The sequence below is a fragment of the Dermacentor albipictus genome, chromosome 2 (genome assembly GCF_038994185.2).
Source record: "Dermacentor albipictus isolate Rhodes 1998 colony chromosome 2, USDA_Dalb.pri_finalv2, whole genome shotgun sequence".
In the NCBI taxonomy this organism is placed as follows: Eukaryota; Metazoa; Arthropoda; class Arachnida; order Ixodida; family Ixodidae; genus Dermacentor; species Dermacentor albipictus.
The window spans coordinates 29,495,930-29,518,058 of record NC_091822.1 but is presented as its reverse complement, the minus strand read 5'-3'; the positions used below and the strand labels follow the sequence as shown (position 1 = coordinate 29,518,058).

The 22,129-nt window shown below is 49.3% G+C and overlaps 1 protein-coding gene across 3 annotated transcripts in view; it reads right to left on the bottom strand.

Moving 5' to 3' along the window:
- The window catches only part of LOC135897758 (uncharacterized), a 219,742-nt gene that overhangs the window by 147,941 nt on the left and 49,672 nt on the right, over positions 1-22,129 (bottom strand). For all 3 annotated transcript variants that reach the window (XM_065426469.2, XM_065426470.2, XM_065426471.2), the window contains exons 4-5: positions 15,924-16,216; positions 13,980-14,091 (exon numbers count right to left, since the gene is read on the bottom strand). In XM_065426469.2, the coding sequence (XP_065282541.2) occupies positions 13,980-14,091; positions 15,924-16,216 (405 nt within the window). The remainder of the gene's footprint in view (positions 1-13,979; positions 14,092-15,923; positions 16,217-22,129) is intronic.

Sequence of the window (22,129 nt, the reverse complement as noted above, 5' to 3'; positions counted from 1 at the left end):
CGGTTAATGCGAGTCGCAGGAAGTGCACGAAGTCTTTCGTGAGTGCGGTAGGGGTGAAGTAGGCAGCTACTACCAGCAAGCCGTTGGGCAACTTTGCGGCGCACAGTTCGCCAACTTCATGTGACGTGCCAAACATTTCGACTGGTATTGCAGAGAGACCTGTGCGCAAGTAGATAGCGACACTCTGGCTCTCTGATTGCCACCGCACAGGGCGAACGGCAGCGGCAATTTCGGCTCGGGCGGTGCACATATACAGATCCGCCGCCACCGATCTGGCTCTCTGATTGCCACCGCACAGGGGTTGCATTGGAGGAGGAGCGAAGAAAGGAATTAAGTTCGAGCCGGCGCTTTGAAAACCGGAGACTCGCAGGAAGAGGGGGGAGGGGGGCGGCGTGTTCACCCAGCGGCAAACGATGGGGGCAGAAGCGCGCGCAGCAAGCGGACAACACGATAAAGGGAGGAGGGAAGAGATAGCAGCGACTGACTGATGCCGCTGACGCCGATAGTGAGTCAGCCCCACCTGCGGAGTTGGTTTCAGGGACAACGCCGCCGATGCCGACACAAACAATATGATACCCTCGCTTCCGCAGCGCTAAGAACCAGGTCTAGCCGTGGGAAGGTGGTCACGTATTCGTCGACGTGCCGGGGCCTACGTGAAATAACCGGCGCGTCGGCAACTGAAGAGCACCCTATCCGCCACACAAGAACGGGTGGGGGGGACCCTTTCCTCCTCTTTCTGCATGGCGGCGACGGTGTTCTATGCAGTCACGTTATCTTGACTCTCTAGCGGCGTCAGCGGCATCCAGCGGTATCAGTCGGTCGCTGCTAGCGCTGGGGGGATGAAAGGGGGGCAGAGCTGGTTACGAGGCCGACGACAACGCCGACGACGACGCGAAACCCAGGAACGGACGCCAAAGAGCTGCGCTCTAAAAATCCATCGTTTCTGTAGACACCAGCAAAGCGACAAATTTGCTGCCGCATATATTATTTCCAGACTGCTCGACTGTCACGGCAAAGTTACCACGCCGCTCTAAGCTCAAGGACTCCTGCTTTCTCCGTTAACGAAGACTGCTCTCGCAATATTCGTGAGATTAGAAAGAAAATGTGCCATCAAGTGAAAGAAACTTGTGACATTAAAGAAAGGATGACGTTAGCCTATGACGAAGTTCGCGTAATTGGGCACCTTTTTGCTTCGTCTATCGACGGCGAAAATTTTGACACGCGTATAAACGGTTTATGTTTTCGATGAACATTTTTTACGAGCTAATGTATGTTGCAGTGTTATCACTCAGCTGCCAATCTGTATTGGAAATTTCCCCAATGCTATCGCTGATCCTATCCGTCGTCTTTTGTCACCTAACCTTGTGTAACCAGGTGGTAGATGGTTTGTGTAGAACTTTCTAAAAGCCACACGACGCGCACCAACGATTTCGCTGGAACCCTCGACGAGTAATACATAAAAGCCGAAGCCCTTGAATCTGAAATGAGGTTCCCATGACCAGCGAATTTCCTCACTGCTATAATTGTGCTGAGCACTACTTGTTTTGCTCAGCACAGGATCGCGCAATAAGCAGTTAGTTTCATAACTTGCATTGTGCCACTGTATTTGTCCACCGTCACGACAATGTGACATAATTTGTTACGGTGTAGGAGATCTGCACCTTTGTTTAAATAAACGCAACAGCGAGGGCTTTGAATCACAGTATCAAAAAGCAGTCAGCCTCGTCCTCTTCCTGATACGATTGCGTATGGCCCAGTGAGTATGAACCATGTTGGCCCGCGAAGCGCAGCCACCGAACAAACAGGCCAAGCACGCCTAGTAGTAACGAACTCACATGTTGTTTATTTTTCCGAGCGCGACTACCACGCCCACTTATATCTTGCCCGCTAGGCATGGCGCAGCAGCAACACAAAAAAGGCAGCGCTGCTTGGGAGTGCTGCATTTCAGCAACTTTAACATTGTATCACTCTTCCCTTCTTAAGATATATGCTACGGGAAATACTTTATCACTGGTTTTCGAGTTCTTTTGCTACGCAGCAACATTGGAGTGCAAGGTGCAGCCATGACAGGGTTGTCCACGACACAGCTACTTCCATATACACTTCCAGGCGATCGTTCCTTGTGTAGCGCGTCGGGTGCAGCTGGGAGATGTATGGCTGCTTCTTTCTCATGAAGCACATCCGGGACAGCTGGCGAATGGATGGGCGGCTGCTCCAGTTGCGGAGAAGCTTCTGTGCTAGCGGGACGAATAGGGGCTGTCTGCGCAAGGCGCAAGTGGTCATTGCGTCGGCTCCATGTCGAACCGTCTTGACAAAGGACATGGGCCGATGGTGGATTGACATCCAAAACACTGACAGGTACCCATGGTGCACCTATGCGGAAGTTTCTCGCATATGCTTTATCTCCTGGTCGGGGTAATGGAGCCTGCCGTCACCCTCTGTAAGCATTCAACTTTTGTTTCAGTTGTTTTAAAAGCACCGATGCTTGTAGGCTTGGCCGCAGGACATCCAATGGTGTCTTGAACACTCGCCCCGTTAAGAGCTCACATGGTGGCCGAAAAATTACTTCATGTGGGCTTGTCCGATAATGAAATAAGAACCTGGAAATATGTGTTTTGAAGTTGCCAGAGCCAGAGTTCTTAAGTTTGTTCTTTACAGTCTGTACCACTCGTTCTGCTGCACCATTCGAGGTGGGGTGATACGGTGATACAAGCATGCGGCGTATTCCGGTTCGAGTTAAGAACTCAAGGTACTGTGCACTGGTAAACGCAGGGCCATTGTCAGAAACTATTACGTCAGGGAGGCCTTGCTGAGCGAATGCAAGAAATAGTAGCTTCTGCAGATGTGGATGACACAGGGAAAACTTCTATCCACTCCGAGAAAGCATCCACGATGATTAAGAAGGTGTGTCGTAGAAATGGTCCCCCAAAATAAATGAGAAGCCGTGACCAGGGTCGGTGCGGAAACGGCCACGGCATCTGTTGGACCGGCTGTGCAGTCCGTTGTTGATCCTGACACGTAGCGCAGCTTTTCACACTGTTGGCAATGTCTTTGTCTATGCCTGGCCACCAGACATGGTTCCTGGCAATAATTTTGCTTTTTTCAATACCAGGGGGACTGGCGTGAAGTACTCCAAGTACATGGGCCTCCAGTGATTTTGGAACCACGACTCTTCACCCCCATAGTAGGCAGCCTTCATGGAGACTCAGTTCTGAGCTTCTTGTTTTGAGAGGGTTCCACCCTGGCCCAGCTGGGAGGCTCTCTCCTTTCAATACAAAATGCACAATGCGACGCAGAACTGGATCGCTCCTGGTGGCTCGTGCCACCACAACAGGTGAAAGAAATCGTAGATAGACCTCCTCCAGCATGGAAATCTCGGCAGGGTCAGGCAGTGCGGAGCTGTCGCTAGGCAGTTGCAGTCTGCTAAGAGCATCTGCATGGCCAAGCTCTCTTCCAGGCTTGTATACAAGTGCGTATTTGTACGCGGATAACTCGAGAGCCCACCTGGCTAATCTTGGTGATGCTTGCACCCAGCAGTCCTAGAAGTGGCTTGTGGTCAGTGTATACTTCAAAGCGTATGCCCCACAAGTACTGGTGGAATCGATCTACACCAAACACGAGGGGGCCTCCCTGTCAAGTTGACTGTTTTTCGTTCTGCTTTTGACAAGCTCTCTGAGGTAAAAAGCAATGGGATGTTCTCGGCCGCCAGCATCTTTTTGGGCCAGAACTGCACCTATGCCATAAGGTGATGCGTCACAGCTGAGACACACAGGCCTGTCAGGGCGGAAATGTACGAGAACTGGAGCTGAGGTCACCAGGTGCTTAGAGGCTGTGACTTCATCTTGCTGATCCTGCCCCACACTCCCATTTCCTTCCACCACAAAGCAGAGAGTGTAGATGTGAAAGAAGTGCAGAAAGATTAGGCAAAAACGCCGATAATTGACAAGTCCCAAGAAACTCTGAAGTTCTTTGACGGCTTTTGGCATAGGGGCATGCAGAATGGCAGCCACCTTGTCAACGTTCGGGCAAAGGCCTTCCTTGCTGATAATGTGCCTAAGATACTCCACTTGTGGCACGAAGAAATGATGCTTTTCGAGTTTCACTTTGAGGCCAGATTCTTGAAACTTGCGAAGCACAACACAAGGGTTGTTGAAATGCTCAGCACCATTAGCGCCTGTGGCAAGAATGTCGCCGAAATAGACGGCCACATGTGGTAGTCCTCTCAGCAAGCTCTCCATCTTACGTTGAAATATAGCAGGAGCTGACGACACTTCAAAAGGCAAGCGGGTGTACTGAAACAACCCCATGTGTGTAGAAATTGTGATGTAGTCTCTGCAGGCCTCATCAAAACTACTTGCGGATACGCGTCACTCAAAGCGAATTCGGTGTATTTCTCACCCCCTTCAAGGACAGCCCACAGGTCCTCAATCCTTGGAATTGGATATTTGTCCACTGTCGATACTGGGTTGATGGTGACACTAAAATCTCCACAGATTCTGATGCGTCCATCCTTTTTTACCACAGGAACAATAGGGGCAGCCTCATCTTGATGTTATCACGGGAACAAGGATGGCATCTCCTCTTAATCGTTGTATTTCTTGTGTGACTCCATCTGTCAAGGCATATGACAGATGGCGTGGCGTGAAGAACCGGGGTGGGGCATCTGAAGGAACATGTAATGACGCTTTAGCACCTTTCAACGTACCAAGGCCTCCTTCGAACACCTCTGCGAAGTCTTGGACTAGGTGTTTTATGTCAGACTGAGCATGTATATTTACTTCAACGGCCGATGCGCTGCTCACGCATCCAGTTGCGTCCAAGCAGAGTGGGTGAACAGTTCCCGGTCAAAAAAATGAGTAGATCCGCCTCCTTGCCATGAAACTTTACAAGAATATCAGCCTTGCCTTCGCTTTTTTTTTCTGTTCCCCTAGTTAGCTTCGCAGAAACACTTGCGACGGATGCCCACTAACCGAAGGCAGAAGCTGTAGAAGTCGCGACTTGGCAATGCGGCTTTGCCGCAAACGTCAACGGTGATGGTGAAAAGCGGTCGCGGTTTTGCACAGCTAATTTACCACATGTCGTAGACTTCTGAAGGCGAATCTGTAGCGGCATCCTCCTTTTTTATATTGTGCACATGAGGCCAGTTGCTTGACGACTGCAACCTTCGTGCAGTGGACGAACGCTGCTTGTGAGGACTCCTGCTTCGGGCTTGGCTGTCCTTTCGATTCGTTCTACAAACTTTCGCCAGATTACCCCGCTTGTGGCAGTAACTGCAGACGGTCTTCACATACTTGCATTTGGATGTAAGGTGTCCACCCCCACAGCGAAAGCAAGTGACGGCCACGGAGCCTGACGAGACGCGGTGGGTCGAAAAGGTGCCGTTAGGGTTAGCTTGTGCGATCTCCCCGGCAAATTTGTTTGCTGCTTTCATTGCAAGGGCTGTCTGCACGGCATCCCGGCAAGTGAGGTCCGCTTTTTACAGCAATCTTGTTTGTATGTCTGCGTTGTTCACACCATACACAATACGTTCGGTATCATTCTTCTAGTGCGGCACCGAAGTTGCAATGCTCAGAGAGGCTTTTCAGTGCTGCTCTCGAAAGTCGCTATTTATCATGATTTATGGCTATCTATAATCTACCAGCGGGTTCGCGCTGATAGATTCGCCTTCCGCGCGAACTCGGCAGTTGAAACAGAAACGCTGCACGACTGCAGACGGCTTCGGGCAATAGCAGTTTCCAAGAACCAAAAGAATCTGTTCGAAGGCTTTTTCACTCGGCCTGTCGGCTTTTACCAAAGTGCGAAGTAACGCATACGTCTTCTGTCCGCAACAACTGATAAATAGGGACGTTTGCTTGTCTTCGGCGATATCGTTCACGGCAAAAAATGCTTAGAGTCGGTCCACATAGCAGGGCGAGTCATTTCATCCCCCCTCGAATGGCTCGCGACTGCCGAACTTTGGCATGTTGAACGGGTGGACGAGCCGTGCGGGAACGCAGACTAACTTGAAACTTTGCACCTCGTCGCCAGTTAATACAACTGCGTATGGCTCAGTAAATGTGAACCATGTTGGCCTGCGAAGCGTAGCCACCGAAGAAACAGGCCAAGCACGCCTAGTATTAACGAACTCACATGTTTCTTGTTCTTCCGAACGCGACTACCGCGGCCACTTATATCTTGCGCGCTTGGCATGGCACAGCAGCAACACAAGAAATGCAGCGCTGCTTGGGGGCGCTGCATCTCAGCAACTTTAACATTGTATCACTTCCGTTCTCGCGCTACTGGCACATACCAATCTGCAACATAAATCACCGGGGAAAAAAGCCCCGTCCTTGTGCTGGCTAATGTATATGGCGCTCATCAGAGTGGTAGGATTTGAGCCTCGATATGTGTACAAGTTCTGTAGCCATGGCCACCGGCACAGTGGTAGCAGCCACACGGGAGACCTCGAATGCCAAATCAGTCACTTGGCCCACCAACCAATGGGGTCCAACATAACGGGGCAGCAGCTTTTCGCAGAGGCGCACGAGACGAAAAGGCCGTCAGAGGAGGACTAGCGAGCCAGGATCGAAGTGGGCATCTCTGTGGTGGCGATAGTAAATCGTTTTCAATGATGAAATGCTCGCCCAAGATGCTACAGGTCACGGGCAATGAAGGTCCTACAGAAGGTCACGGGCAATGCGGCGGGCAGTTTCGGTGTGGGCAATGGCATCCAGGGCGTAGGAGCAAGTCGCAGATGAATCCGTGGGAAGCCAGGAATAAAATGGCAGGAGTGCGTTGTTGCCATGCAAAAGATAGAAAGATGAATAACTCACAGTGCCATGGTGCGAAGAGTTATAAGCGAAGGTGACAAAGGGCAATGCAAAGACCCAATGCCGATGGTCTTGCGACATCTACATAGCGAGCGTGTCGGTAAGCATGCGGTTGATGCGCTCAGTCAGTCCATTTATTTGGGGATGGTAAGCTGTAGGGAACTGATGACGAGTGGTGCAGGATTGTAGATCTTCAACGACATTGGCAAGGAAGCAACAGCACAGGTCCCTGTAGCACACCATGATGTGAGACAAAGTGTCCTGCTGCTTAGCCAGCCACGCCCATGGAGGAAGTGTGAACGCGAAGAAAATCCTCGAAGTATTTGCAGGTACTACATGAAAACTGCAGCCAATGGTGAATTCAAACAATGGCTTTGTGACTAACATCATCATCAGCCTTGTTACGCCCACTGCAGGGCAAAGGCGTCTCCCATACTTCTCCAACTACCCCGGTCGTGTACTAATTGTGGCCATGTTGCCCGTGCAAACTTCTTAATCTCATCCACCCACCTCACTTTCTGCCGTCCCCTGCTACGCTTCCCTTTCCTTGGAATCTAGTTCGTAACCCTTAATGACCATCGTTTATCTTCCCTCCTCATTACATGTCCTCCCCGTGCCCATTTCTTTTTCTTGATTTCAACTAGGATGTCATTAACTCGCGTTTGTTCTCTCACCCAATCTGCTCTTTTTTTATCCCTTAACGTTACACCTCTCATTCTTCTTTCCATAGCTCGTGGCGTCGTTCTCAATTTAAGTAGAACCCTCTTACTAAGCCTAATTTGATGATCTGCTATTCGATTGTCCCTTGCCAAATGGTGCGAATCTGTCGAGAGTGGCTCTCGATGAGTACCACAAAAGAATGGCAAAGAAAGGCACGCAAGGCAAAAAGCTATGCCTAGATGGAGACGGAACCCGATTCGGCCAGGATTATACCAGGAGCATCGCTCGAGCCCCCACGTAATACATCTCGCGAGCCTACGCTCCATTAGGTTATCCAAGTTGAGATGAGCGCTATTGGAAGTATATGAGCGATATTGTCTGGAGACTTTCTATGTTTGGGAATAGGAACCATTTCCGCATGGCGCCAAGAATCAGGAATAGCTCAAGTGACCCAGCATTCATTGATGGCGACTTAAAGCATATCGATAACTTTGCCTTCCGTATATTTACAAAGTCTATAAAGGATGCCATCCCGCCCTGGTGCCTTGCACGGTTTTGACCGGTCAATTTCTCCCAAATATTGTGGCATTTGGGAGGCAGCTTGTATAAACTTTATGTCGGCGACGTAGATAGCGCGCCTGCGTCCGTTGGCTGACCGTTTTGAACAATACAATGAGGAGGGACCGTATCTAAAGCAGGAAAGAAAGTGTGGGCAACAGTTTCGGCGAATATTGCTGGTGTCTGGGCAGATGCTAACCGGGTGCAGGTTGCAATGTCCGGAGGGCGCCTACCAAGTTCCATTGATAGGAATGTGCGCCAAATAGAGAAGTCAGACGACGAAGCGCTGAGCGAAGAGCACCAGTCAATCCAGCGGACACGTTCTATGCAGTGATCGTGGCGCCGAGCTGCTGTAGTAAGGCTTTGAGGCTCCAACCGAATGGCAATCGATATAGTGTAACGTTCTGGGGCAAGTTTCGCTAGGTGGCGCGACTTCCATAGAAGCAGAGGCTGCGAATCCATGGTGAGTAGCGATTCATCCACCCACGGCGTACGCGTTACTTAAACTGGTACCGCACTAAGACAATGCGACGAGTCTGGCTAGTAGGTAGAGAGAGTACCTTCTGATACCGCCCTGTATTGATCGCAATCCGCCACTCGACACAGCTGGTGGAGGCGGTCAGTTTCATTCGAACATAAGCCTAGGTCAATCAAATGGTGGTCGCTACCCCAGCAGTCCGGTTCACATGGCCACAAGGCGGCGATCCTTCCTATCCACGAAGTTCGGTGAGCGTGGCGGTGCGCGAGAGTGTTCCCGCCTTCCCGCGCTACGGCGGAGCCGATGTCGTGCTAAGCCAAAACAGGCTTAAGCCTTGGTGTCGGAGAAAGGACCCACAAAAAAGGCTTCAGTGGACCTACCGTGATAGATGCGCCATCCAAGTGCTCCTTATAACTTCCCGGAGTCGTTCCAGTAGAAATGGTGAGAGAAAAGTATATTGGAACAAGTAGGTCAACTTCGGTTGGCGGAGCTGATGCAGACACGTCCGCACATCACGCCACCACCTAGAGTCAGCGTCTAACACAGCGTCCGCGCTTCGCGTGGTCAACGCCGTAGTAGACCCCGCAGTTGTGTCCACTCTGTATGGAGCGTCGGGCGAGGAGGACATTGAGGCACCGTAGCAGCCACCGGAGAACGACCCCCCCCTCCCTCACCTCACCTTCCTGCCTCGCGCACCACATCGCATCTACCAATCGCATCTGGGCCGCATTCCTAACTTGCGCATGCGAGATTGAACCGCGTTTGCCGGGGCACCCTCACACGCTTTCACTAATACGGAACCTCATGGTGACGGCGACGGCATAAATCCGCCTGGAGTGATCGTATTGTTACGCGAACGAAGGATTAAGAATTGTAGACTATTTACAGAGCATATTTACAAAGCATAACTGCAGCGGTGGCCAGTTCAGCCGACCGCTAGAGAGCCAGAGAGCGTTCGTCGTCTTCGTCGGGGTGCCCGCGTGCATCGTCCACAAGAAAGACCCAATAAGCATGTATTATTATCCCCGGCGGCAGAAGCACTGTCGCGGTGCGTCTAAATAGCGGTGATAACAGGAGAGTAATATGGTTTGGGGCGTACGACATGCACAACGTCAGTGGAATTCGGGGCAGATGCGGCACTGGTAACGACTGGGGAGATTTCGTGCGTAACTGAAGTCACGGCACGGAGCACTCGATATAGTCCTGTGTAGCGAGACAGTTTTTCTGACATGCCAACGTGAAGAGTCGGAGACCAGAGGAGTACCAGAGATCCGGTGAAAAGTGGACGTCTCTGTGTCAGCGATCGTACGAACGTTGTTGCTTCTCTTGGGAGGTCAGGAAGCGAACGCGGGCAATTTCGCGTGATTGGGCTGTCCTGGTGATGGCGTCAAGTGCATACTCGCTGGTATCTGCTGAAGCGGATGGAAAGGATGCGTCCAGTGGCAATGTGGGTTCTCGGACGAACAGCAGAAAGAACTGAGAATAACGGGCAGTGTCGTGGCGCGAAGAATTATATGCAAAAGTGACATAGAGTAGGGCAAGGTCCCAATCGGTATCGGAGGACGAGACATACTTTGCAAGCACGTCTGTTAAGGTGCGATTCAGATGCTTCGTGAGGTATTTAGTATGGGGATGGTAAGATATAGTCCGCTAGCGCTTGGTTGAGCAGGACTGCAGGATGTCGGCGATGACTTTAGGAAGAAATGTCCGAACACGGTCAGTGAGCAGTTGGTGTTCTGATTTGTTGTTCTGGTTTGTTGGGAGCGTCAGTGGAGGATTTCGACAGTACGAAGATAATGCAGCACTATCCTTCGTCGACTCCAATTCCAGGCACACTTGCTGCGCTATGGTACGCACTTTAAGGCCCGTGGTAGCCGAACAGGTTGCAATCGCGTTGGCTGTGCTCGACGGTTGCAGAGAGGCAACACATAGCAATTCCAAGGCAGCCATTAAGGCCTACCAAACCGAGGTGGTCTCCCCTCAGGCCCTGCGCATTCTCCAAAGCACCAAAAGTACCTCTCCGCATTCCATCACTTGGTTTCCCGCTCACTTGGGGTCCATTGAGGGCTCTCCTTCTAACCCTAACCAAGGCGCGCACGAGCCTGCGCGAGGACTCACTGACTGCCTCGCGGGGAACCCTTGCTCACGTTCTATGAGGTTACCACACACTACTGTCTGTCAAGACGGGCATTCCCTCCCGGACCCCGCCTTATGCAGGGCGTGGGCGGTGACCCTTCAACTTTTACAAGCCCGTGCGTATCCTAAACTTGTGGTTCTTCATGCAATATACCCTGAAAGGAACCCCAGTGCGGACTGCCCTGCCTCTGGACTAACGGCAACATTGGACCATGTGTTCTGGGAGTGCAAAGCCATCAGCTCCTCCTTCAGCGAGGATAGGTGGGCTGCGCTCTTGGGCAGCCCCGAACTCAACTACCAAACACTCGCCGTCCCGACTGCCCTCGATCGGGCAGTCAAGCTCGGCTTGGCGGTGCCTACGTGGGACTTGCCGGGTGGCGCGAGATCTCCCCTGCGTCTTCTCTAGGCCTATTAAAGTTATTTCACTCACTCACTCACTACCCCCAGGAGCTGCATGGCCAAGCTTTCCGCCCGGCAAGGTCCATAGTTGGTCGGCAACGAAAAGCGGCGCGGCTGGGGTGACGGTGACCGACGGTGCAAAGGGGACGGTGAGCGAGCAGGACGACTGTCATCGATGGATACGTCGGAGGTAGGAGGCATATGGTGAGGTGCGTAACGACGTGGGTCGGCATACGGGCGAGGAGACGGGGAAAAGGGGCTCGAAAATGGTGACGACGAGGAAATGCGGCAGTGGCGAGCGACGTGGCCAATGCGGAGGCACCGCAAGCAATCGGGATTGTCGACCGGAGTTCTCCACGCGGAAGGGTCGCGGTATCTGGGAGGGGAACACAGATCGCCGTGAGGTGTAGCTCGGCAGTGGTCGGGCGGCAGGTCGGGAGACGGAGCAAGCAGCAGGAAAGCCTAAGTTTGCAAATTCTTGGCTCACAGCTGCCTGAATGAGAGAGATCGCTGGGGCTGGTTGGTCAATGATGAGGTCAAGTTGGTGTGGATGGAACGGCGTAGAACTTGTAGACTCGAGCTCGCGGCGAACAATACGTGTGACCTGCGCATTTAAGGGTGGTGAAGCGGTAAGGTCGAGGCAAGACGACATCGCTGCCGTGTTAAGGAGCCGGTAGAACTTTGGAATGACGCGACGGCTTTTGGCGAGCTCAAAGAGGCGGCATTTCTTGACAATGACGTTGATGCCGGACACGTTGTTGAAGACCAAGTTGAACGTTTCATCCGCGATTTCCTTGAGTACGTGGCCGACTTTGTCAACCTCGGCCATTTCCTCGTCGACTTTCCCGCAAAGAGCGAGCCCGTTTTGTATATACGAGACATACTATTCAGCAGATGACTGATCTCGGGTAGCAAGCTCTTTTCTAGCAGCCAGATGCCGACCGTCGGGATTTCCAAAGAGGTGGCTGAGCTTCTTGAAAGCATCCCAGCTAGAGATTTCGTCCGCGTGTGTTCGCCGAAGTTCCCGTCAAGTAGAGTAAGACATTCGCTAGCGTAATGGTAGTGCCCCAGCGGTTGTTTTGGCTAACATGCTCATACAGGCTGAGCCAGTCCTCAATGTCAACATTATCTTGGCCGGAGAATTAGCAAGGATAGCGGGGATTAGTAAATGTAACGTACGCTGTTGTTGGGGTCGCAGGAGTAGAAGCAGACGAGGTGTCGTGAGCGGGAGCCATGGCGCAAAGCAGGACGGTGCGACCGTTGCAGAGCTGCGCGGCGATAACGGGAAACGGCACCCTCCACCAAAATGTTACGCGAACGAAGGATTAAGAACTGGAGACTATTTACAGTGCATATTTACAAAGGATAACTGCAGCGCTAGTCAGTTTAGCCGACAGCTCGAGAGTCAGTGAGCGTTCGTCATCTTCGTCGGGGCACCCGCGTGCATCGTCCACAAGAAACAGGCAATATGCATGTATCAATATAATTGCTATCGCAATAATAAAATGAATAAATCCAAACAACGCGCCACGGTAGCCCAATGGTATCGCGCTGTTGAGCTCTAAGTCGCGGGTTCGATCCCGGCCGTGGCAGCCGCATTTCGACGGGGGTGAAGTGCACTAATGGCCGTGTGTACTTTGATTTAGGGACATAACCCCAGGGGATTAAAAAATCAAGTCAAGGTTCTGTCACGTAGAGCCCCATAACTCCTCTTTATTAAATTGAAACACGACGAGGTAAAAAAAAATTACCAATGACCCACTTTAAAAAATTATGGGGTTTTACGTGCTAAAACCACTTTCTGATTATGAGGCACGCCGTAGTGGAGGACTCCGGAAATTTCGACCACCTGGGGTTCCTTAACGTGCACCTAAATCTAAGTACACGGGTGGTTTTTGCATTTCACCCCCATCGAAATGCGGCCGCCATGGCCGGGATTCGATCCCACGACCTAGTGCTCAGCAGCCCAACACCATAGCCACTAAGCAACCACGGCCGGTAAGGATCCACTTTCGCGTAAAAAGTGGGAGTGCAATGTGTAACTCAGTAGTAGGGTCCCAGATATATGTTTTGGAGTAAGCATGAAGTCATTGTTACAAACTCTGTCGAGCCTGTAAGACAAGCTCTTCGACTGATAATGTTTGCGCATTTGGAACTTGTCCTGACATTACCTTGCGTGGTTTGCACGAGAAAACTGGTTCTTATCCATCGTTAATCTTTTCCACCACCGAACTGATCCAAATGCCTTATTGCGTTGTGTATTCAGCATACCGATTCAGTTTTATAGTCGCTTCTGCATATTACAGACTTCACTGCACTGAAAACTGACCCACTCATACTTGGTAGAATAGGTGCAGTGTCCTCTAAATCAAATAAATGTCGTCGTGAGCACCCCGATTCAGCTGAACGAAAGCGCTGCGAATGTTATTGTGTTATCTTTTGCAATAGTGTAACTCAGACCATGCCATGAATAAGGTAATGCTATCTAGTTTACCCACATGTATGTCGTACGATAGGCCATGCTAAATTATGCAAGCCTAACAAATGACAAGCTGCAACCAGAGAAACAATAATTCGTTACAAATGGTTATATTCAAGTGAAGCGAAAAACGTCACGTGAATCGTCTATTTGAAAGTACGGCCGGCACTATAACGTTGCAATTATAACCCCCAGCGTGCCCTTCTGATCCTTACAGATCTACATTTAGGTTAGTGACATCAACTGACGTCCTGCGCTAGCTCTTTGCCGTGTGATGATACGGCACCGCCGCACGGGGAACGCGTCGACGTGGTACCATGTCGGCGAACTCGGTGTTCGAAAATCGCGGTGCGGACGTCTCATGACAAGACTGTTCAGGCGCTTCCTGCGAACTGCCCTCACGAGGCTGTGCCGCGCCTTTTTCTGGAACAGGGGCATCAAAGTTAGCGGGCGTGCTCACATGGAAGCGGGACGACCTGCGGTGAGAAGCCGTCGATCGCTTGGCCGGAAGCGAGACGACGGTGGAGGCCAGCTGGGCGAACAGGTCGTCGTTACTCATAGCTCGCGTCGTCCTGCAGCATGGACCAAACACGGGCGTGTGTCTGTATGAGCGGCCATTTACACCTATAGCCACAGATGCATATTCAGATTTATTTCTCTCTAGTGCGCAGAGTTGCAGCACCACGAAGAGGGGAAGCTTAGCAAAAGGCATTTTTTTCAGCTTAAAAGTGTCCAGCACCCGTCAGTCACACGCTACTAAGTTGCAAGTTAAAGAAGCCCGTCGAAGCAAATTAATTAATCATCCTTTACCGCAACGATCCTCATAATCCACTGTGCTGTTTCTGGAAGGTAAATCACATAATTTATATCTAATTAAACGTGGAACAGTAAAGACTAAGGAAACCTGTTCTTGTACTGCAGCTTTTGCTAATTGGCGCGATGGTCACATTAATTCGCATTTTATGCATGCTGCGGTAATTGCGCTACCTAAGGCAACCAGATGCATAGCTGTACGAAATACTCTCTCGAGTTAGTAAACACACATTTAACGTGTGTTTTATCTCGTGTTTTTCCTTGCGCATTTAATATGTTCAGTGCCTGTAGTGCGTACCGACGTCGACAGTCTGCGTGACAGCTGAAGATGCAGCGTACGCTCCTGGTTAAGTGTTTAGTCGTGCCATATGGCCTTCGGTGCATCGTGCACACAGCAGGCAATCAGTTATGTCCGTGCGAAACGGCCGAGAAGCCAAAACCCTCAGTTTGTCTTCGCCACCTGCGAGACTTCTCAGTGTTATTACATCACGCGCATACATCATGTGTACTACTTCGTCACACTCGTATCATACGAGCAGCACCTTGACAGCTAGTACGTTAGCACCCATGTACACCCGAGTTAGCCTGTCTTTTAGCGCACTGCGTACTTGGGAAGCTTAACCATCACATTGTTTCGTTTGCTGCTCAGAGGGCTTAACAGTTGCTTTTTTTCAAAAACTCATCTTTTTTCATGTGTCGATCGCAAGGTGGAATTACCTTCGCGGTTTGCTGAACGAACCAAATGAGAAAGTTGGCCTTTAGAATACTGGGTGATGATTTTAATGTTTTCGGAACATTATATTTAATTCTCCCGTCACAGATAGCGTAATTGTTGTGCTTGAGATGGATTATTCGAAGATGGGGGGAATACTAGGACGAGACATCGACACACCTATCGAACTAATAAACAAAATGCACTAAATAAGTTGTTAAATACATTAATACACATATTGCAATTGACTAATTTTAACCTATGAGCTTGCGAAACGTATCCAGTTGAATCTCCATGATGAGACTAGTTCCGAGATATTTTCCAAAGTGTGGAGTAATACATGGGCATTCCAGTTACATTTGTGGTTCAATGCATCAAACAGCGTCCTTTTAAAATTGAGTGGAACAACATTGTATTTATTACGCCGATGTTTATGGCGCATGTCTTTAAACTGGTGCCCTTCTGGAAATTCAATCGAATTTGTTACGCCGTGCAAGCTCACCAGCTACAACTCGTAAATTTCAATATGGGCCAGGATATTAAGAATTTAATTAGTTACCAGTTTAGTTAGTTGTATATGAAGTGATTTCTCATGCAATAATGCTCGCTTTTCTGAACAGTCCAGCTCAGCTGGGGACTCGAGTTGTATCTGCAACAGGCGATTCTTAAAGATTTCGTAAAACTTGGACGTCATCAGCCCGTAGAAAGCGAATTAAAATATCGGGCTCACCGTGACGAGAACGGTCAGAAGTCATGGGCTCTGCTACGAGTCACTGCCAGGTTAATGGGCAAAAGCGCTAACATTGCGCTGCGCATGACAGTTGCGCACTGGCTAAGACCATTTACAGTATGGGCGCGAGGGTTTTAAGCACGCCAGACCTGGGCGCAGCGTGAGCGTAGTCGAACCAGCCGTCGCCCCTACGCTGCGCGTCGAGCGCGTCGGCCTCGAGGTCGCCGACGACGCGCTCGACGAGCCGCACGGCGAGCAGCAGCGCCGGGTGCGAGGCGGGCAGCACGCTGCCGGCGACCAGCGAGGCGGCCACGATGCCCACGCCCAGGAGCCGCAGGCCGAGCACACCGAGCAGGGCGCACGAGAAGCGCGCCACGAGGTTGCTGCCGCTGGCCAGGACGCCCACCAGGCACTGGGCGCACGCCAGGCTCAGCACGGTGCCCTGCGCGCGCGCGCGTCTGTTTGTAGGAGACAACTGCTGCGTGGGCCCTGCGCCCACGCCTGGACGCTTAACGAGCAAGGTTTTCTGCCGCGATTCGATTGATTACACCCCCACCCTACCACCACCAAGACAATCTTTGAATGTCACGAGGACCATATTGAAATAGCGCCCAACGGGACGGCACAACTGAAAAGAAGACGAATACAGGCGCAAACGAACAACTCATTTTATTGGAGCCGGCTATCAACAGCTACATGTATCCACAAGCTGCACAGGCACACTGCTGCAAGGAAAATTGCAATTCGTCCAACAGTAAGTGATTAAACTAGGCGGGAAAGTAATTTTATTTCTGCATTGTGCACTGCAATCGATGTTTCGCTTATACACTCGTGACCTACTTTTCTGGTAAAAAATGCCTCTAACGCTTCACTAGCGGTTTCTTTATTTGCTCTTGCCTAAAATTTTCACGAAAAATAAAATCAATTGTTAGTTTGCGCCTGTGTTCGTCTTCCTTTCTGTTGTGCCGTCCCGTCGCGCGTTATTTCAAGATGGTCATCTCGAAATACCAACTAGCCCAACATTCAACTATTTTAAAGCGTATTTCTTCTGCATTGGGCTCTTCTCTCTATTTGTCCGTAAATGACCTTCAGGGCATCAACAAGTCCCTGGCGAACACCGTTTCAGCGAGCTGCCGTTCAGGTATCTTGGTTTCTGCGTCAGACGGGGCATGACAGCGTTGGAAATGATGCCTTGCTTCGTTCCGCTGCACCTTCGTAGGGTCAAGTGAAAACGCTGGTGAAGATTTTACGACCCGAACTTTGGCGAAAAGAACGCTTATACTTCGAGTGGCTGAGAATTGTCACTTTGGCTGGGCACCCAAGATGACCACCGCAAAGTCATCTCTTCTCTCGGAAACGTGAAGCCAGTCGTTTAACAGAACTCTCGTGGTGCTACAGCCTGAGGTGCATCCTTGGAAACGTGGCGAAACGAAGAATCTGGAAAGTCGTAAAAGGAACCATAATTCTAATGGGCGAGGTGTCCACTCCTTGCAATATCTCAAATCTTCCAGAGAAGGGCTCCAAGTATGGACTGGAGCCTTCTGCTCCTCCACATGAACTCACGGCCTTGAGCCGATGGATTGCGGTGAAGGCCCCGCAGGGAGATCGTGAACTCTGTTTCTTGGAAAGGATTGACTGCCTCGCCAAGAATGTAAAGTAAAACAGCCTGGACCTATGTTTGCTAAAGACCGTTTGAAATGTGTTGGGAAATTTTTGAATGAATATTACCTTAGCGTTCTGCAAGCAAAAGAAATAGATGGTTTTGTCACCTTGTCAAGGAACACGTACAGCGAAAAAGATGTGTTGGCCTTCAACAATAACTTCTTTCGTATAGGAAAAGGTCAGGCAATAATTAAGAGTAAAAAAGTAGAATTTTGCAAGCGTTTAGATTTACAAAGGCTCGCAAGAGATATAACAAACAATGAAAGTGTTGCTTGGTACATTTCTGTAGTATTAAGACTTTTCTGTTTACCATCCCATCGCATGGTATTCCAAGATGGCCCTCATTTGAATGTACCAAGTAGTCCAACATTCAACTCAAATAATATCTTGGAATGGTTTCCAGGTTAAAAGCAGTGATAGTCATCCTGCATGACAATGGACCACAAACTAGACACAAGCAGTGCTTGACATTATCACGATCGTTTATTGAAATCTTAGAGACTCGCTTAGGGCCCGTACATGGTCGCTCCGCACGTCCGTTCCGCCCTCGTCCGGTCGCGTGCGGATAGCTCTCTACTGGCGAGCGAGGAGCGGACGCAAGTTTCCCGTCCGGCCGCCTGCTCGTCTCTCATTGGCTGGTCCGAGGCGGATAGTTCGGCTGTCGTCACAGCAAACATGGCGCGTGCTCGAAGCGAAGCGAAGCAGGGACGCAAGGCCTAGGCTACAGCCGCGTCAGAAACAGTCTATTTTTTTCTCCTGTTTGTGATTTTTACCAGAGATATGTGACACCCACGGAGATAGTCATCGGAAGAAGCAAGCCGGTGTACGCTTCCAGACCTCATCAGTGCGTGCGATCGCCAACAGAAACAGACGCAGGAAGTGTGTGTTGTGTTTACGAGAGCGTCGGAAGAAATAATTCAAGCCGTCGACTTCGTGATTTCTTGTGCCATGCTTCGCGTGTGCGTCGCAGACGAGAACTCCATCACATACACGTGCATTCTGAGCAGCACACACGTTCAAGTCGTGGCGAAATAAGTAGCGTCCGATTTGCGCACCCAGCGTACACGTTTGGTTTCTACTCTGTGTATGCCGATCGTTGCCGCGGTGTGGTGAACGCCAGCCCTTCGCAACTTACCAAAAATAACGATACGATCAGTAGCGATAAGTTTTTATCGCCTAGTTATCGCTGCCATTCTGCGTGTGCTGTACTGCGTATGAGCCGTTTTGCCGGCTGCGATGCGCCGTGGTGACCGCGACGTTCGAGCTGTGCTCTTGCCGTTATGAAGTGCGTTTGCGAGCTACAAATCGTGATATATATGTGCGATGTGTTGCAGCGTTACTGGGTGTAGAAGTGGTCGTACTACGCGATGTTCGTGTGCTCAGAAGTGAGCTGAGCATAAGCGTTGCCGATTGCGTTTTCTTATGTAGTAGCCCGATAGAGAAGCCCTATCACACCGGCCTTTTCTGCTTCGTACATCTATCGTTTGTTTCAAAAGTTGTTACTGCACGGTTAAAGATGCTTCTATCGGTAGGGGGAAATTATGGAACAACAATATAATTGCATACGTCAAGACGTTCAGCGCTGTCGTGAAATGTGGACGCGCCTGAGAGCACTAATGTCATGAATGCAATTAAAATTTCCCGAGACAGTATTGAGAGAACGGTTAAAAAAGAAAACATATGAGAAGGTAAGCACAGCAGCTTGTGAACCCGCTCCTATAATACCTCGACCCGCGTCTGTTTGTAAATGTATGTTTTCTTGCGTTTGTCAATTTTTTTTCTATTTCCCAGATTTCTTTACGTTGGAGTTCTTCTTAGTTCTCGCATTTGTGTGTGAATACGTGCCTGTTTCCATGCGTGCTTGCGCTTACCATTATTTCTGTCCTTTTATATTATAGTAGCATTTGCTTTTGCTAGTTTTCTCTCAGGAAAGTCATTAGACATTTTCATAAACCAATCTCATTCAAAGCACTAACTCATGTACACGGCAGGGCAGGCCTCTTCCATCTTATTAAAACCTTTCTCACTGGTCTACCTCGTCTTCTCAGTCTGCCTACTCGCTGTGTTTTCTGTCCTTGCTTCTTGTGTTGTTGCTGCAGTGTGATTAACCAACTTGCTCAAAACAGATTTTCATCGCCTATGAAAACAGAAAGGTTTAGAGATAGATTTTCTTAAAAGCGTCATGGGGGTTGCACAGCAACTTAGCCTCTTACCTCAGTTCATGTTTATGCATCAGTGCATGTGGCAGCTCACCAGAAGTGCACATGAAAGGGTGCCATATTGTGAAACTACACCTTGCTATGCTGTTGCATTTTTCATGCAATCAGTCTTAGTAAATGGATGGTTTCGCTGCCCATCACATATGATGGCAAAAAAGTTCAACACGAATAACATTGTGCAGTGGGGTGTCATTTCCTGTCTGATGCTTTTGTCGTCGCAAAGACATTTTTCAGTAAATGGAGCCCAGCAAAGCAGTGCACTGATAGCTTTTGCAACTTTCACCATTTATTACTTCACAAATGTCATTGTTTGAACCTGGCCGTCGATCACTATGCCGATGGCTTGGGAATGAAATAATTGCCTCAATAAAACACATTCAACTTCACTCAGAATTTTTTAGTACAAACAATGCTAGCAAAGCTATTCAGGGTGAATAATTGTGCTTACATTGGTGTTACTTGCCGTGAGATAAACAAATACAACAATGGCTGAGACATGACTGTGATTTGACGTGCAGACTGCTAATGGTGCATTTCAAGCGTGTCCTCGACTACTGCTATTAATAGTTGCCCGACTGAGTATTTTGGGCCTAACTAAGCTAATGATGTTTGATAATTGTTCTCCTATTCGCATTACTTGCCTTGGCCAGGTAACCAAAATATACAATGCCACCACATGAATGTGTGTTTGCATGCAAGCTGCCAACAGTGGCTGTCATTTTCGCATTGAGTGCTGCCGTTTCACCAACAGTGGCGACGACTTGACTGCGCTTTGACGTGCAGACTGCTAATGATGCCTTTCAAGCGTTCCCTCGACTACTGCTATTAATAGTTACCCGAATTAGTATTTTGGGCCTCACTAAGCTAATGATGTTTCATAATTGTTCTCTTATTCACATTACTTGCCTGGGCCAGGTAACCAAAATAAACAATGCCACCACATGAATGTGTGTTTGCATGCAAACTGCTAAAGTGGCGGTCAATTTCGCGTTGACTACTGCTGTTTCACCTACAATGGCTACGACATAGCTGCGGTTTGAAGTGCAGATGCTGAAGGTGCCTTTCAAGCATACCCCGATGACTTATTTCATGGTGTACTTGATGTACACAAACGTGTACAGCTATTATAAAAATTAAAATAGCATTACAACATTGGCTCATGTCATTTAGAACATACTCAAAAATTTTTAGAAGTGGAAACAAAGTTTCCACTTACCATATGCTCATCGGATACAAAGGCTCAACTCTTTGTATCCCAGCTGCAACACATGTTGCCATTAGGAAGAGCTGCACCACAACTTCTGTGCTGTAGTTGGACCCCACTGAAACACGTGTTACATCAGTGCTTTGATACAGCCACACAGATTGCACAACCTGAGGAGCAGTTACCCGCCGTGATTGCTTAGTGGTTGTGGTGTTGGGCTGCTAAGCATGTGGCTACGGGATCGACTGCCAGCCACAGCGGCTGCATGCAGAGGAAGATGATTTACGTATGTAACAGTTACTCATCCCTTGAAATGTGAATGACCCAAACCTTCGCGAGCATATCAGTCGCAACCATCCACCAGCACAAGTGGGAACACTTGTGCTATCACAAACGAAAACAAGTAGAATAATACCACCGTCTCAGCTGCTTTGTTGTGATTACCTTGCCTGCAAGTTTCTTGTTAATATTGGATAGGCTTCCTACTTCCTACAAATAGCTTGTATACATATTTGACCTGCACCACAAAGAGCTGATGTGACAAAAATGTGTACACCGTAGTGTTATGTTGCTTTTCATGGTGTCTCAGTTTACTTAATACAGTTTTGAATTTACAGATTGCTTCACATGTTTATAGCTAAACACCACTGAGAACTACTTGCATTGTGACTGCGAGGTCACAACACGAGGATTTCTGTGGTATCCTTCCTGTTCATCAGTGTGTCCTTGCACTATAAATGTAAAATGTCACACCTGCAAACCTGAGCATCCACCCTTACATTTCAAACACTTTTTTTAATGCTCGGCAGTTATGCTTACAAGCACATTGTGACAGCAAATCTACACCACCTTAATTTAAGTGCGATGTAAAGGATTGTTTGTGCATATCCAAGCTGTTCTAGCGTGCCTGCAGGGATACAGCATTGTCCAGTGGCACCGTATAGTTCAGGCGTAACAGTGAACTAGTAAACAAAACGGCTGATAATACTAAGCTGACCCATATGTAGGAGCATTATTTTATCTAACCCACACGCAAAGTTGCTTTCAGTGTACTGAATAACCGCAGCTTTGATTTACCAAGTTATATTACTGCACACACAGAGCGCTGAAACAAAGTCTGTACAATGGTGAGAAATGTGCCAAGGAATGAAAGATTACTTGTGATGTGTGGATTTGAATAGCAGATGTGAATGCATACCCAATTCACCAGTATGCATGTTTTCTTTTGGAACAATTTTACATTTGGCACAGAGGCTGAGCCACTGCGGCC